The 16972-nt window shown below is 42.8% G+C and overlaps 3 protein-coding genes across 3 annotated transcripts in view; 2 read left to right on the forward strand and 1 right to left on the reverse strand.

Annotated features, from left to right (window-relative positions):
• The first annotated feature begins 395 nt into the window (after positions 1 to 395).
• The window catches only part of LOC138952499 (flavin-containing monooxygenase 5-like), a 22184-nt gene continuing 5607 nt past the window's right edge, over positions 396 to 16972 (forward strand). The window contains exons 1-4 of the mRNA XM_070324187.1: positions 396 to 516; positions 13509 to 13754; positions 14149 to 14305; positions 16546 to 16787. Coding sequence (XP_070180288.1) covers positions 13521 to 13754; positions 14149 to 14305; positions 16546 to 16787 — 633 coding nt within the window. The 5' untranslated portion in view covers positions 396 to 516; positions 13509 to 13520. The remainder of the gene's footprint in view (positions 517 to 13508; positions 13755 to 14148; positions 14306 to 16545; positions 16788 to 16972) is intronic.
• LOC138952500 (uncharacterized) lies at positions 526 to 5879 on the forward strand. The gene is made up of 5 exons (XM_070324188.1): positions 526 to 1268; positions 1674 to 1833; positions 2190 to 2279; positions 2990 to 3146; positions 4537 to 5879. The coding sequence occupies exons 1-4, from the start codon at positions 1187 to 1189 to the stop codon at positions 3129 to 3131; spliced, it is 474 nt and encodes a 157-aa protein (XP_070180289.1). The 5' UTR covers positions 526 to 1186; the 3' UTR covers positions 3132 to 3146; positions 4537 to 5879.
• Positions 2564 to 4660, reverse strand: LOC138952501 (uncharacterized). Its single transcript, XM_070324189.1, has 3 exons — positions 4523 to 4660; positions 4027 to 4175; positions 2564 to 3484 (listed from the first exon to the last, which is right to left on the reverse strand). The coding sequence occupies exons 2-3, from the start codon at positions 4157 to 4159 to the stop codon at positions 3288 to 3290; spliced, it is 330 nt and encodes a 109-aa protein (XP_070180290.1). The 5' UTR covers positions 4160 to 4175; positions 4523 to 4660; the 3' UTR covers positions 2564 to 3287.

A 16972-nucleotide genomic window follows, 5' to 3' on the forward strand; every position in this document is an offset into this window, starting at 1 on the left:
ACCCAGTTTTGCGCTCTGCACAACACGCAGTTATGGTGTTGGTATTTTGTGTGTGTCCTTATGGACTGGGTCTTTAAACCAATGTAAAATCCTGGACGGATAAATGGCGGTTTAAATGATGCTTTACACGAAGAGGATGGTGCCTTTAATGGGACAGTGTTCCGCGAACTGAAGCGGTGTGTAAATCGAAACGATTGGCTCAGTTTGAGTTATTTATTTTAAGTGTGTTTCGTTAATTTAGGATTGGACAACATTTTATAAATATTGTATCAGTATTGTTTGTTTTGTTGTTTGCTTATTTCCTAATTAGTTATTTTTGTATTTTATATGACGCAACTTCAAATTTAGCATTTCTCTCTGACTGTCGTTCAACCCCTTTAAGTTATTGTATACCGCTTGTTTTGTCATCCTTATCGGACGCCTCTAGACTACAAAACGAGTGAACCCTACCGACATAATGTTTGGTACGCGTTGATGTTCTTGAGTGGTAGCTATTAATGCTCCTCATTTTCAAAGGTGAGACATTTTCTTCATACTTAATTCTTAGCTGAGAAGGAATTCAGAATGATCGTGCACTTTGTGAAGAGTCTTTGAAATTTGGCATGGTGGTAGGTATGGACACAAGGTTTTCAAAAACCATCGCAAACAAATTGAGCTCGACCTCGATTGGTCTGTTTGCGCAAAATCCAATATGGCCGCCACCCGGAAAAAGGACTGTTAAATTACAACCATTGTTACCGCTACAGAATTGAGAAATACAACTTTTCACATGTGTATTAGTGCAAGCAACCCATATCCAAGATGGATTTGACGTTTGGAGGTCATTTTAAAGGACCATATCAGGCTGTTTTTGGTGTCAAAAACGCGTTCATTTGCGTTTTGGCGTGACTTAGGTTAACCAGACATATGCATGCCGTAGGAAATTGCTTTCTCACCTTCCCTCACAGTGTTTAGTTTATTTCGGAATCGTTTTGGGCCATAATCCGACGAATTTCGTGGCTGAAGCGAAGCGTTTTTGTTCCGATCTGGCGGCCATTGTATCTCGAACGGTCCGCGAGACTACGGAAGTGGTGAAATCTGGGTCAAATTCCGATGACGTCACATCCAGAGACAATGGCAGAAGCAACTTCAGCTGCTGAACCATACAGTTTTGAGCCGCCAGCATCTTTGCTGGAGTCATCTGCAGATGAAGAAAGTGCCAGCAGCGACGAGAACAGTACTGTGGACGAACCTGGCGAGGACATCCCTGCTGCAGAAAATGATGCAAGGTAAAAAGCATGCACTCGTACACGGCAAACCTGTCGTCTGCTACAGTCTGCTGAGAACTTCTTTCGTGTTGCTTTGTTGTTTTGAATTCAGGTATCAGCATTTGCTCGCTAGTGTGCAAGGGCTTGTGTATAAAGTTCATGTAAGAATCGTAATTTAGTACAGCTGTGTTCCTGAAGTTCAGTTTGAGCTTTACTACTCACAACGGTACATATGTATCGTGTATCATTCTGTATTCATGTATGTATTATAATGGAGAGACACGGAATTTTCACTTGTGAATCAAGTGTGATTACTCCCCCCCCCCCCCCCAAAAAAAAAAAGGTGAAGAAACGAGAGTAATGCCCGTACCAGAATGAATTGGTTGTGTATGACAAGGTAGAATTTTATTGACTTCTCAATTTCAGGGCATGGTCTTCACTGTGGCCACTGTGTTGTGTGGCCTGGCCAGCGAAGGAGGGAGAAGGTGTGCTGCCACCATTACCCTCAAGTTACAGGGAAATTTGAGGGGGAGGGGATGCAGTGCATCACCACACACCAGGGTTTCCGTGACAATTGCCTCTCAAGGTAACTCAATGTATTTATTTGTGTTTTGTATATGCACGTAACATTGCATAGAGTTATAAAAGAGAATGACTTTGATCTGCGCGTCACAAGTTACATTCACACACTGACATCAACTGACTTTCATAGTCACAGAGGAAATTTAATTTTTACATTTCACAACTGTATGATAATCACACAAATATGCATGCGCACAAACTTTCTTCAGATACAATCTTCTAGTTTCAGTTCAATTCAGTTATCATACATGGGCCACTCACAAGTAATTCACACCGTATGTTTGCAATAATAATAATAATAATAATAATAACAACAACTTTAAAATTTGCAATAATGTAAAACATATCTGTCAATACCAGGTACACCATTGAATCCGTCATTATCCTGTTCAAGCAGTCACTGAGGAAAAGGTGGAAAGAAGAGTTTGAGAACAAGGATGAGCCACACAGGTAGGCTGTATGATTGTATACATGTACAAAAATGAATCAGGTTACTCTACCCTACACCCTCCTTGTTCATGTGAACTTATACTTGTGTTCATCTAAAACCAAAAGTAACAAAGAATGGGCTATTTATTTAGTTCTCACTGCTTCACAATTGTTCAGTTCATCTCTGAATCATTCTAGCATCGTTCTTGAAGTGATACTATGTTTTCAACTTTTCAAATTCAACTGGAACTACCCACCCAACCAGCCCTACCAACAACAACAAAAACAAAACAAAGTACTCAAGATTAGGCCCAAAAAAAAAATAGGTGTGGTTACGGTAACATAGCCAAAAAAAATAGGGTAGGTAGGTAGGCAATCACTTTTTTTTTTTTTTTACTTTTTTTTCTAATGTGTACAAATTAAACCTACTTGACAGGGAAATAAGTGTGCGACACGGGCGCTTTCGCTTTCATTGCGTTTTTTGCACTCGGTTTTTTTTTGTTTTGTTTTTTTTGTTTTGACAAATGTAATAAAAAGTTATAGGATCGGCCCCTAAAAATAGGGTAGGTCGGGTTACCGTAACCACACCTATTTTTTTTTTAGGCCTTAGATCAATACTGCACTAATTTTAAATTAATCTTTGGTAGTCTTAACACCCCAACAATCATTATTTTTAATTTACTGTTTGAAAACTTCATACTTCCTTCTAATGGTTGCCCGTATCTTTCCAGGACATATCGGCATGTTGCGTACAGCAATTTCGTGAGATGGGTCTGGCACACTACGGGCAGGAAAAACAGGAAGATTTTGACTGCCTGCGTTGTTGCCACAGTGAGGGACCAGTTTCCTTCGCAGATCTACACAGGTTTCTAATATGCTGTCTAAAGTGTAAGTACATCTGTTCACTTTTTCTGTTCATCATAAGATTCCTTCATCCTAGTCTAAGCTTTATGATTCCAGTGACTTGACTTTTAAAGTTTAACATCCTCTTCGGACCGTTTCGCCTTTCTTGGGACAGGTGGAGGTAATCTAATCTATTGTCAGTCGCCAGTTGAGTCGTCGACGCTGCTTGGCTACAACGTTGGATTTGTCGACAGGCCCCGCAGTAGCACTTAGGGTCTCTGGCACCGTTCCGTGATAATCCCTTTGTGCTCGCAGAGCCTTCTCATAGCTGCCATAGACCAGTCGCAGCGTGACCACCTCTTCAAACAGCTCATTCAGGTAACCTAAAGTGCAACAGAGAAATAAAGGTTGACTTCAAAACATGAGGAGAGCCTATGTACAAAATCAAGCACAAGATTTAACCCTTAGGCTGGTTGTCGCGACATATGTCACGCTACTTTACGTAAAATGTCACCCGGTTGTCACGACATATGTCGCGCTACTGGCTCAGTCTGTTTGATTGGTTCCGATTACCTCCCATGGATGCGAAAATCTACATGACCTTTTTTTGTTATTTTTCTCTCTGTTAATTCACCAGTGGCTATGTAACATGTGTTACAGAATTGCACCAGTGTAAGGGTTAAAACATGGGAAACAGCAACATTTTCAAATTATAAAGACCAGATTTTTACCTTTCATTTTTTTTTCTCAGAAATAAACAAATATCTGGATGCTCACATTACTAGAGATATGTAAACTGTGAGCAGTGATTAAAAATTGGATATTTTGCCGCTGTTGAGATTTACTTCATAGTACTAGTAGCATCTACAAACTTGCATACTTTAGAACTGAAGGAAAAGTAGCCTTGAGTTGTGAATATTCTTACAGCGAGTAATAGTTTCCTTGACAGGTTTTGCAGTTGGTTGTCCCTTGTTTGCCCTTGGCCTGGCAATCTTCCACCTCAGTTCGCCTTCCTCTGTGGTTGCTTGCTCCCTCCCCGCATTTGTGTAGGTGTGCATTGCTGCCAATTAGATTCTGCAAAAAACAAGGGCAGTATAAAAGAACAGCAGAAAGAGAAAAGAAGGTCCACCATATAAAGCTTATTTATTGTCATACTTTTAGTTTCATACTACAGGGAAAGAAATATTTGCCAAACAATAAAATTGAAAGACAGCACTCACTTTGCTTGCATAACAGGAAAGGTAAAGTGGAGGAGATATGGGCTTTTAATAACTCTTTCCAGAGAATGGTGAACTGGGGTGTCTGTAGACAAGAGTTTATATGGTTGATAAACACTGATTCAAGGTAATAGTACCACTGTTCACATATAAAGACAGGTTATGAGGTTATTTTGAAGCTCTGATGACTGGAATTTGTTTTACCTTTTGTGATCCAGGCTCGTGGTTCATCAGTCAAGTCACCATGGAGGCAGTGAGGGAAAAGGTCTCCATGCCCATGATGCTGGTTGCTGATGTGATTGGCTATGGACACCCACTTGGCCTTAATCTCTTCCACCCGCGTAGCACTCTCCTCGGTAGACTGTGAGCAGTAGTATAGGTGATTTTTTTATGCTCTTTGACCGAAGGCTAAGAGCACCGTAGCATTTTGTGGCTCGCAGCCTCCAGCTTCTTTCCGACACCTGTTTGACACAAAGACAGTTAGATAATTTAGTTGAAATGGAAGGGAGAAAATACTTTTCTTGGACATGTTGGGGGGTGGGACTGTATTTGACATGTTTTCTGAATCTGTTTGTGACCAACAACTTTGTGTCTTAAATATAAATTTTGTCAGAGATTTATATCATTAAAAAATAAATAAGATGTACATATAACAATGTGTTCCTGCCTTTTGCCATGTGCCAAATGTCAAAGTGGTGCTTGATGTCAGGCTCTTTCTTGCCATGTAGCTCTTGATTTGGACATGCCTGTCTGTCACAAGGTGTCTGATGCTGAGGTCACGTTTCATGACAGCAAGGCCCCTTTGTAGCCCCTCCAGCTCCATTGCATGGGAATTTTTTACAGTGTTGCTCTGAAAAAAAAGTACACATAACATTTTATTCAAAAAAATAATTGGGGGGTGGGGGAGGGTATTTCAGGCTTGTTCAGCTTTGCAATCTGTAGGAATGTTCATTTGGAGCAATTCTGTACACATTTCTATGTCTTGAAATTGCAACAACACAAAAATAGGTTGATAATTTTTTTGAAATATTTTATTAATAGTTTTAAAAGATGAAGTAATGATTGTTTCAAAGATGAAGTTTCTGAATATGGCATGCCCATTACAGTTATCCCCTCTCCTCCTTTCCTTCGTGCGAGAATATGTAGGCGCAGTGCTTTAAAGATGTCCATGTGGGAATGTGTAAGTGGGCGTAGTCGAATGTCCATGTGGGAATGTGTAAGTGGAGCATATAAGAATGCCCATGTGTGAGTGTGTAAGTGGAGTGTATAAGAATGTGTAAGTGGAGCGTGGTCGAATGTCCATGTGTGAATGGGTAAGTTGAGCGTATAAGAATGTCCATGGGTGCGATGTGTAAGTGAGACATGGATGTGTTCATGACTGAATGCGTAAGCACAATGCAAGGAATGGTCAGAGAGGTATGTGGGAGGTGTGTTTATAACCTGCCCTGTTATATAGTGCTATATCAGTATATGTCTTATGTAAAAACAATGTCCTGTTTGTATTATTGTTATGTACCACGCCTGAATTTCTCTGTGAGATAATAAAGTATTCTTATTCTTATTCCTTGTGATTTAATCTATTTTTACAGAAAATTCTAAACCTACACCGAAATCCTCACCCCCCTCCCCCCCCCCCCCCCCAACTGTGGGTAACAAAAATGAGAAGAAAAGTTGTGTTTTGCAGAGTATCAAGTGGGTGCCAGTGTGCTGCAAATGGTGTAAAGTATCATCAAAGTCTGTGACACGAACAAAACACCAGCTATGCCTATCGCCCCCCAGATACATATCCAATAAACACATTGCCATCTCACCTCCTTCCTCCTGCGCTTTATGTACGCAGGTCGCGTGTGGTCAGCATGCGATGTACCCTGTTTTCTCGGGTCTTCCAGGCAGTGGCGAAAGATTGTTGGAACTGCATCCGGCTCCAACTGTGCTTTGTAGGCTATTCCCTCTTCGCGGCTCAACCGCGTGCACATAGTGAAGCAGGATGCTTCAAAATGCCTCGAACAAAGTACATCGTGCTGACCCGGTTTCCACAGTTTCTTTGTGTTTGGGTCCAGCCGATTCATTTTTACAACCCATTCCTGCTTGAGCCTTGAGTCCGATGGAAAGACATGAAAACTCAAGCCCTAGTCCTTTTTGTGGTACACGAACATTCGGCAGCAGCACACTCTCTCGGCATGGTGTCGGGAGTACACGCGCATCCACGGCAGCAGCAAAGACGCAGACCGAACGTCGCTACTTTCGCTTCCGCTGCCTGGGTGTGACGTCACAGCCAAGGGCTTGCCGCCGCGGGGATTTTGAAGTCTCGCGTAGCAGACGAATTTGGACACTTTTTGGGCATGCATTTTGTGTAAAATTAGACTGATGCAACACAAAACCTGTGATTTACTGATCGGTTTTTGCATCTTTAGATGCTTACCTATATCATTAAATCAACCCAAACTGCTTTATCTGACCTTAAAAAAATCCTGTTGGGGTCCTTTAACGTCAAAGGTCATTCATATGTCATTTTCAAGGTCATTTCATTTCAGAGTGTAATAACTCTGAACCTACTCAACTTAAAAAGAAACAATTAGTCTCTATACCCATGTTTTCGACCACCGGGAGTCTATTTCTGAACTCCTTGAATATATCTCAGTCACCATTTAAGCTGAAAGGGTACATATGTCATTCAAAATGGCCTGGCCCCTTCATAGCCCATGGTTCTTTGCTTTTGGGCACACAAACTATGCCCGCTGGATGCCTGTCTTACTGAAGGACATGGCTTGTCTGCCAGAGACCCATCCAAGTGTTCATGAAGCCTTTGAGGAAGGGAAGTTCGTTGTGCAGCGCAGTGACAAGAAGTTCTCCCTCATGGCGCTTGACCAGAGCCAGGAGCACAGCATCAAATTCCTGCGGAAGGAGGACAGTGGAGCAAAAGGACTCTATGGTCAGCCAGAGGAAAAAGAGGTTATTGAACTCTCAAAACCAGAGGTCCTGAGAGTCATTGATGAATTTGAAAATGAAAGTCTTTCAGCTTCAAACAGAGAAATCAATTTAGAGAAACCAGAGTCTTCTTTTGCTGAACAAAACAAGTTCCTGAAACATCTCAAAGCACTGCTCTATCTTGTGAAAGAGGGAACAGTGGTCAACCCATTTAAGGAGACAGGCTCCCAGCTCGTCACACTGGACACCGGTGATGTCATATGGACCCAGTAATTGTCAACTGCTTGAGGGAAGCTCCAAACATCGGCAAGGCCATGTTTACAGAGTTTGTGAGGGACAGACTTGAAACTTGCTCCAAACCATTGTCTGATGTTATCCCAAGGGCCAATTTGTACACTTTCAGCAACCGGCCACCTGTGGACCTGAAGAAGGGTGCTAACTAGTTGGGATCAGCAAGGACAAATGCGGCGCTCATCACCAAGTTGTTTCTGTCCTTGCTAGGACCACCTGATGGTGATATGGACGACTTTTTCAGACATGAGATTCAGCGTGAGCCTCGATCCTTCCTTGTGTGATCGTGGAAAACTGATGTCAGGTACAAAGTCTGCTCTTCTTGGCTGCCTGCCTGGAATGCCCGATCCTGGACGCTCTCCTTCAGCAAAAGAAGCCTCTGTGATCGTACCGGATATGCCAGCCATCATCCATATTGTCTAGCCCCAGCGTGCCACTGTGTTTGAAGAATACACACTTATGCATTTGCTACCCTTCTTAGAGAGCCAGATGACCAACACCACCACAGGAGTGGATGCTGTTTGGGACACATATCAGGATGCAAGTTTCAAATCACAGACTCGTGCCAAGCGGGGTGAAAGTGAAGGAAGGCGAACTGGAGTCTCAGCAAAGATACCTATTCCAAAGGGAGCTGACTGGCAGAAGTTCCTCAAGGAGTCTGACAACAAAGGAGTTCCAGTTCCTCAGTGAGCAACTAGTGCGACATACCACTGATGCAAGATATCATCTCCTGACTACGAAGGTTGACCTTGTGCTCACTAACAGACCAACAGATATATCAGCCTTATCTCCTTGCCACCAAGAAGAAGCTGACACACGGATGATGCTTCACCTCTGCCATGCTGCTGAGCAGGGGCACACTAAGGCCTACTCAGGACAGTGGACACAGATGTGGTGGTTCTTGCCATCCATCACTTTGATCAGCTGAAACTGTCAGAGCTGTGGATTGGATTTGGGTCAGGAAAGACATTCAGAGACATTCCAGTACATTACATTGCTCAACAGCTGGGACCTCAACGCTGCCAGGCACTTCCCTTCTTTCATTCCTACACAGGATGTGATGTAACATCGGCCATGTTCGGAATTGGCAAAACGACAGCATGGAATGCATGGGCCACTTTTTCCTGAGGTCACTCGACTCACTGATACCTTCATCGCCATCACCCAGGACCCAACCAGCCTCACACTCGACTCACTGCACATGCAGCAAGCGTCTGGAGCGTTTCACTGTGCTGATGTACAGCAAAAACTGTAGATCAACGTCTGTCAACGAAGCAAGAAAGCTGATGTTTACTGTTGGTCTCAAACCTCTGGAATCCATTCCACCAACCCAGCATGCGTTGTTCCAGCACACAAAGCGAGCATTGCTCATCGCAGCTTTCATCTGTTCAAAACCTCCAACATCCCAAACCCAAGTGAATGGGGATGGGAATGGAATGAGAGAGCCAGGGCATGGGTGCCATACTGGACAAGTCTGCCTGACGCCAGCACAGGGTGCTCACTGTTGCTCCACTGTGGCTGCTTGGTTGCTTGCAAAGGAAACTGCAAGTGTCATCGCGCTGGTCTTCGCTGTGGTCCAATGTGCAAGTGTGAAGGAGGCTGCACAAACAGTGCCAGTGACTAAGTTCAGAACTTACGACCAGTCGACCATATCTATAACATCGACAATTCTGAGCACCATAATTCGTGTTTAACTAAATAGTTAGTCGTGAGTTAAGAACTTGAACAGTGAGCTCACAGGGCTCACGCATGGGTGTACTAACCCAATTTCATTTCCAAAGTTATCGTCTTTGTTAACTGAAATGACCTTGAAAAATGACCGTTGACCCTGAAAATAGCAGTGAAACACCAGAGATCTCATATTTGGATTCCTTGCACTAGAAAACATGGGATAGCAGACATTTGACAAGGTTCTAGAAAAATGGGAGCTGCTATATAACATTTACTGCTTCCGTCGGCGGCCATATTGAATTTTGCGCAAACAGGCAACAAAACTTAAGGTTGAATTTGTTTGCGATGGTTTTTGAAAACCTTATGACCATACCTAACTCCATGCCAAATTTCAAAAACTCTTCACCAAGAGCACGATTGTTCTAGATATGACATAATTCCCACCGCGCTATCTTTAATCTTTATCATTTTTCTACAGTCTTTTTGATGACTTTGTTCAAGCACCTTTACACAAAGTCCTTCAATTACCACCAAATACGTATTAAACAATTCAATATTGGTGACAATTTGGGGGTCGGTCACTTTTGAAGCTTGATACTTTGCACTCAAAACAGGTAGCATTTAGACATTTGATCAGCAATTTTTAACACTGCCATCCCACCTGAACTTAAGTTCCCCATTCTGAGCAAGTTATTTCAATATTTTCCTGTGGCTAAATTAAGATTCGATTCTTTTTTTTTCTTCATTGTATTACTTTTCCAGTTATGTATTTACTTACTTATTCAGCCATAAATATAAAAATATTCCACATAAAAAATAAAAAAATAAGCCTACAAAACCGCTCCAGTCCAACCATATTCCGCGTACACAATCTTTACTTCCATCCCCATTTTGAAACATCGCAACAACAGACTTCCAGATATATAACACGATCATAATGTGTTCTCTGTTTGCATGTTTGTCCAGTGTCCTGTCCCCCCATAAAGCAAATTAACTCTACCTGTCCCAAGATAGGCCAATTGGTTCTAAGAAGACGTTAAAACTAATTATCATCAACTCACACACAGGAACCAGGTGTTTTTTTTATGCTGATGCGAGTAAGAAAACGGGACTGGCCTTCCTGAGCTAAACATCAAAATATCTACACTCGCGGCCCATTTTGTCGCAGGTGCGACAATATCAGCAATGTGCGATAAAATGGGGCATAATGGGTCGTAATGCGTCAAAATGGGCCGATGCGACAAAATGGGGCGTAACAGTGCACACATAGGACATCTTTCTTTTGCGAGACCCCTCGTTGATAAAAGTCTGCTCTACATCCCGCGGTAAAAGTTTGAAAGGAGAGATTCTATTCAGCTTAAAATGAGCTTGACTCGCATTAGGCCTACTGCAGACGAATAGGAGCTTGACCTACATCCCATGACTGTATGTCAGACCATAGACCAAATAAATGGTCTATGATCAGACTGAAGACGGCTTCAAGTTACTGATTTGAAAGAAACGTGCTGGGTGTGTTGTACCGCTGACAGGGCCAGGTAACGCCTCGCTGATTCTGAAAAGAACGTGTGCCTTTGAAAGGGTTTACTTCAACAGCAGATCCGTAATAGCCCTGTGTCAGTGTGCGTATCTTGGACTAGAGGAATACCCGCTTCGCCGGGTAGCCGGCTTCGCCGGGATGAAATACTTAGAGCCGTACGCCGGCTTTGCCGGGTCCGAACAATGGACCCGCCAAGCTTAGGTCCCTCCCAGATTCGTGGAATGGGAACAGCACGAAAATGATTCAGTGGCCATAATGCCATTCCTGACCATATCGAGTCCCATCCTTGTCGACGAATGTAACCGTGTTAATCACCTTTGGAGGCGAACTCCACTCAACCAGGATTGAGCAATTTAGAGCTTACCTCTAAGCCCTTTTGATCTGTTATGGCTTCTCAAAGGAAGGCCAGTACATACAAATACACAAAAGCCGCCAGACCACATCACAAACAGAACTGAACAATCGACAGGTGTTGCCCACATAGAGAGAGAGAGACACACACACACACACACACACACAAACACAGAGAAGCCGTATATATAGAGATAGATGACAGTGTATTTTTCGCGTGGCTATAAATTGATTCGACCTTTGCACTTTTACAGTGAGGATAATTTACGGGTCCAATTTACGTTCTGGACACTGCGGTGACCTTCTAAAAATAGTAATAGAACGCCGGGAATATCCGAAGATGCCCCACTCATACTATAGTGCACCATACGAAGGAAGGGAGGTAAACGCTAAAAACCTGGAGAAGATAAGGAAGAGTTACTTATAATGGTGAAATGAACACAAAAACCAAAATCGGTTCAGCGCTGCGCGCTGAGAGCACGTGTTGAAATATCTCATCGATGATATTGTGTCCGGGGTGTAGCTGAATACGGTGTCCAAATTTGAAAAAGATCCACCGAGAACTTTGGCGTTGTGATGTGGTGTAGCGGCTTTGGTGTGTCGGTATGGGGGCCCGGGTAGCTGAGGTGGAACCAAAATCGGTTCAGCGCTGCGCGCTGAGAGCACGTGTTGAAATATCGACCAGGTTGTGACCTGTCCCGGGTCTACCTGAATATGCCCACCAAATTTGAAGCAGATCCATCGAGAACTTTGGCCGTGCATCGCGCACAACCACACACACACACACACAGACAGACAGACAGACAGACAGACACAAGTCGTATATATATATAGATTGTGATGTTCAAGTTGTAGTTGAACGATGTTTGTGTTTCTGTAATAATCAATACAATGAGTGTAGTTTGAGCCATTATAACTGTATTTTGGCGAAGAAGTGATTCGAGGACTGTTTAAAGAGATTTTGTGTGTGTGTTCAGTTGAACAAACGTTTTAGACCTGGTTTTATATCAGCGAAGTAACTTTCGACCGGGATCGTGTTACGTAGAGGTTACATGCCGAGTCTCAGTGATTATTAAAAATAATGGTCGAAGTTGGCGGATCATGAAAAATGCGAGCTTCAGCGAGCTTTTTCATGACCGCGAACTGAGACCATTATTTTTAATAATCACTGAGACGAGGTGTGTAACCTCTTTATTCCTCCTTTCTTCAGTTATTCAAAGAAAACAGGAGTTTTTGTGCGAAAGTTTGATCGAATCCGAATCACTCAACCAGTCAACCTGCGCAGGCGATCGATTAATGCGCGGTTGTATAGTTCCGTGCAAATCATTCCATTCTGTTAACACTTCTTGTCAGTTTCCCTGTTTTAGACTAAAATCAAGTACACAGATATGCTGTTATTCTGCTGTGGCGGTAAAGGCAGATATTGTGTGTTCTGTTTATGTTTTAGTATCGTTTAGGATAATGTTCTTTTGTCAAATGGGACTAGCAGACGAACTTTTGCACCCGTGTTCCAACGTTAATGACTGTATGAAGTTCAGTTTTCTGGGGAAAATAGTGTATGAAACCGCTTTATGTTGTTTAAATTGATGAGATGTGTGCATTTGGTTGCGTGTGATCTGTTTATAAAATGAAATATTGTTGAAAACTGACCGTCGGATTGCAGTCAGTGTTGTCGAAGAAACTGCGTTAAAAGAAGGGGAACTACTCTTGTCGGCAAGAGTATGAGTTACTTGCCTTGGGAATTTGCTTGTGATGAACGGTGTGTGCACAGCAGATCTAGATTCAGAAAACAACCTAACTCATGGATTTTATATGGAGATTCATGTGTTCAGGCCTGTAGTTGTTAATTTAAATGCGGTATGTTTGTATTGTTTGCTCCAGAGATGTATATTTCGTACGTATAGAGCGTTCGGAACTTTTCAGTCGCAAAAGTAGTACCAAAACAGAACAGCTTCTCAACCCATTGCACTATCGAGGATTCAGGCTGTTGCTGGCTCGTTATTTGTTTGGTTGCTGGGTCATTATCGAAAAATAACTAGCTCTACAAGTTTACAGAGGTAAAGAAGCAGAGGGGGGAATAAGTAGAGGTTACATGCCGAGTCTCAGTGATTATTAAAAATAATGGTCGAAGTTAACGGATCATGAAAAATGCGAGCTTCAGTATTTTTTCAAACCGGTACACAAACTTGATGCAAAACTGCCCAGAAAAAACCGATAGGCTGGTCATTGGAATCAGCAACAGTCATACCAGAATATTGGTTTTGTTGTTTTACTAGCGAAAAAAAGGTAGTTCTAAAACTCAACTGGTAGGTCATACCGGCAGCCAATTTTTCCGGTATTTTCTCATTTCAACCGGTAAAATCACCGGTTAACGCCAATACTGAAAGCGTGTTTTTGTGTGCAACTCCTCAGAAGACAACCAAGATGGCGGCAGTGCGGCGTGTGGCAGTGATCGGGGCCGGGGCCAGCGGACTGCCATCGACCAAAACGTGTGTGGAAGAAGGTTTGGATACGGTGTGTCTGGAGCGAGCGGATGAGGTGGGGGGACTGTGGCGCTTCACCAAGAAGGTTGTGGAAGGACGTTCCTGTGTGATGAAGTCCACCGTCATGAACACCTCCAAGGAGATGTCCTGCTTCAGTGACTTCCCGCCTCCCAAGGTTCGTGTTTCTGTGTGTGTGTGTGTGGTGTGTGGTGTGGTGTGGTGTGGTGTGGTGAGTGTGTTTGTGTTTGTGTTTTGTCCGCCTTGCTTTTCTTTTCTTCAATCAATCAATCAAAATGAAGCTTATATAGCGCGTATTCCGTGGGTACAGTTCTAAGCGCTTGTCAAAGAGTTGTCAACGGATCATGTTCTTGTTGCTTGCTCTATGTCTTTGTCTCTGCGCGTGATATAAGTCATATACTACATTTATCTCTAGTAGTAGCACTGAGTATGAGTAGTATCTTATTATTTAAGTCATTGAGACATCACAGTGCACTAAGAGATTATCATTACCAATCCGACTGCATACAATGGAGCCCTAAACCGTCATAAAATGACATACGTGTCTGCAGGATTTCCCGAACTTTATGCAGCATGACGTGGCGCAGAAGTACTTCCGGGCCTACGCTGATCACTTCGACCTTGACCGTCACATTCGCTACAACACAGAGGTCACCAAGGTCAGACAAGCAGACGACTATGTCCGCACCGGGCGATGGGTCGTTGAAAGTGAGTTTAGTCGATTTATTCATTGAATGATGGCTGGAAGGGTGATTATCGATGGCATTATGTTCGCTTATGTGTCGATGTGCTGTAGATTTTTTCCACTTAAATTGCATTTTGTGATTGTTTCTCTTTTTCCTTAACACAATTATCCTTGTTTTGCTTCATGTACTTTCCGTTTCTCGTCGTACCATTGTTTTTGAACCTTGTATCCCCTTTGTCTGTCTGCCTCATTTCCCATGTGTGTCTTTTGCTTGATGTTATTTGTTTCGTTTTTTGTTTGTTTTTATATTTAGTCAAGTTTTGACTAAATATTTTAACATCGAGGGGGAATCGAAACGAGGGTCGTGGTGTATGTGCGTGTGTGTGTGTGTGTCTGTGTCTGTGTGTCTGTGTGTGTGTGTAGAGCGATTCAGACTAAACTACTGGACCGATCTTTATGAAATTTGACATGAGAGTTCCTGGGTATGAAATCCCCGAACGTTTTCATTTTTTTGATAAATGTCTTTGATGACGTCATATCCGGCTTTTCGTGAAAGTTGAGGCGGCACTGTCACGCCCTCATTTTTCAACCAAATTGGTTGAAATTTTGGTCAAGTAATCTTCGACAAAGCCCGGACTTCGGTATTGCATTTCAGCTTGGTGGCTTAAAAATTAATTCATGACTTTGGTCATTAAAAATCTGAAAATTGTAAAAAAAAAAAAATAATTATAAAACGATCCAAATTTACGTTTATCTTATTCTCCATCATTTGCTGATTTCAAAAACATATCAATATGTTATATTCGGATTAAAAACAAGCTCTGAAAATTAAATATATAAAAATTATTATCAATTTTTTTTTTCGAAATCAATTTAAAAACACTTTCATCAAATTCCTTGTTGGTTCCTGATTCCAAAAACATATAGATATGATATGTTTGGATTAAAAACACGCTCAGAAAGTTAAAACGAAGAGAGGTACAGAAAAGCGTGCTATCCTTCTCAGCGCAACGAATACCCCGCTCTTCTTGTCAATTCCACGGGCACTGCCTTTGCCACGGGCGGTGGAGTGACGATGCTACGAGTATACGGTCTTGCTGCGTTGCGTTGCGTTCAGTTTCATTCTGTGAGTTCGACAGCTACTTGACTAAATATTGTATTTTCGCCTTACGCGACTTGTTTGTTTTACATTTGTTTTTTGGTTGGTGGTTTTTTTTGGGGGGTAAGGGGCATCTTTGTTTGCTTTCTGCATTAAGTTAAGTTTGACTAAATGTTTTTAGAAAAACTGAGAATCGTGACGATGGTGATGTTGTATGTATGTGTGTGTGTGTGCCTTTGTGTGTGTGAGTGTGTGTGTTTGTGTGTGTGTGTATTTGTGTGTGCGTGTGTGTGTCTGTGTGTGTGTGTGTGTGTGTGTGTGTGTGTGCGTGTTTGTGTGTGTGTTTGTGTGCGGTGTGTGTGAGCGTGCGCGCGTGCGTATCACGGCTGAACTTCAAACTGTACTAATTTTCACATTTAAAGGGGTTTTGATCGGCGTTGTTGAAACTCGCAAACGCAAAATCTATTCCCGTTCCAATGGCACACATGAATTTTAATTAAAATGAATCCTACACAGCAGAGCGTATTCTTGCGTTTTTTAGCCCGACCTTTTGCGTGGGTTAAACTTCGCTTTCACTTCAGGTTTATGCTTAAAGGCACAGTCCTTCCAATAAAAACAATCTCAGGTCTGTCCTGGCTTTAAAAATGATAGACCCATCCTTCCACTTTGACACATGTAACCGAGTGCCGTAACACTACGATTACCTCGGGAGGCGAAGTGCAATCAAACAGGATTGAAAATGTCAGGGCCAATTTCTTAGCCCTATAAAAACTGTTATGCAATCCCGAAGGTTTCCATGAACATACAGACAATCGGAAACCACCAGACCCCATCACAAACAGAATTTCACAACCCACTGGTGTTGACTTAAAGGCCAACAACTCGGGTGCAGAGTCTGCTGTGAAAGGAGCTGTAGCCTCCCCTGTCACACCCATATCAAAAATCAACTGCCTGGCTGCTTCCAGCAAAGAGTGAGAAGTTGTTCGTGAATGAATTTCGCTGAGTAAGTCTAGTTGCCAGTTACGAAATTGATCCATTTAAAAATACCCACCACAGAAAGCAGGTAGGCTTTTGATTTGTTGGTATGTGTCCACATGAAGGGATGGACGTAGCACACGTATAAACCTGGACAGATCTGCACAAAACATTCTATTTTGTTCCCAGGCATCGACCACAAGAGCGGCAAAAAGAGTACTGACACTTTCGACGCGGTGTTAGTGTGCTCGGGCCACCATGCGGAGAAGAACTTGCCCGAGGTGCCCGGGATAAGCGAGTTCGAGGGCCCGGTGATCCACTCGCACGACTACCGGCCCGACTCCGAGCACGACGACAAGAAGATACTGGTGGTGGGCTTGGGCAACTCTGCTGGGGACCTGGCTGTGGAGCTCAGCAGGAAGGGAAAGCAGGTAAGAGAGAGAGAGAGAGAGAGAGAGAGAGAGAGAGAGAGAGAGAGAGAGAGAGAGAGAGAGAGAGAGAGAGAGAGAGAGAGAGAGAGAGAGAGAGAGAAAAAAAAAACTCAGAACTCAGAACTTTATTACATAAGGATAAAAGTTTTAGGCTTAGCCTAATCTTCCAACCTGTCCTTGGAACA

This window comes from Littorina saxatilis, linkage group LG17, assembly GCF_037325665.1.
Source record: "Littorina saxatilis isolate snail1 linkage group LG17, US_GU_Lsax_2.0, whole genome shotgun sequence".
Classification (NCBI taxonomy): domain Eukaryota; kingdom Metazoa; phylum Mollusca; class Gastropoda; order Littorinimorpha; family Littorinidae; genus Littorina; species Littorina saxatilis.

Bases quoted from the DNA above. Each gene is read 5' to 3' on its own strand.
- LOC138952500 (XM_070324188.1), top strand. From the start codon at position 1,187: ATGAAGAAAGTGCCAGCAGCGACGAGAACAGTACTGTGGACGAACCTG. The intron at 1,269-1,673 runs GTAAAAAGCATG...TCTCAATTTCAG, and splicing joins GCTGCAGAAAATGATGCAAG to GGCATGGTCTTCACTGTGGC. The intron at 1,834-2,189 runs GTAACTCAATGT...TGTCAATACCAG, and splicing joins CGTGACAATTGCCTCTCAAG to GTACACCATTGAATCCGTCA.
- LOC138952501 (XM_070324189.1), bottom strand. From the start codon at position 4,159: ATGCACACCTACACAAATGCGGGGAGGGAGCAAGCAACCACAGAGGAA. The intron at 3,485-4,026 runs GTAAGAATATTC...GTTGCACTTTAG, and splicing joins CAAGGAAACTATTACTCGCT to GTTACCTGAATGAGCTGTTT.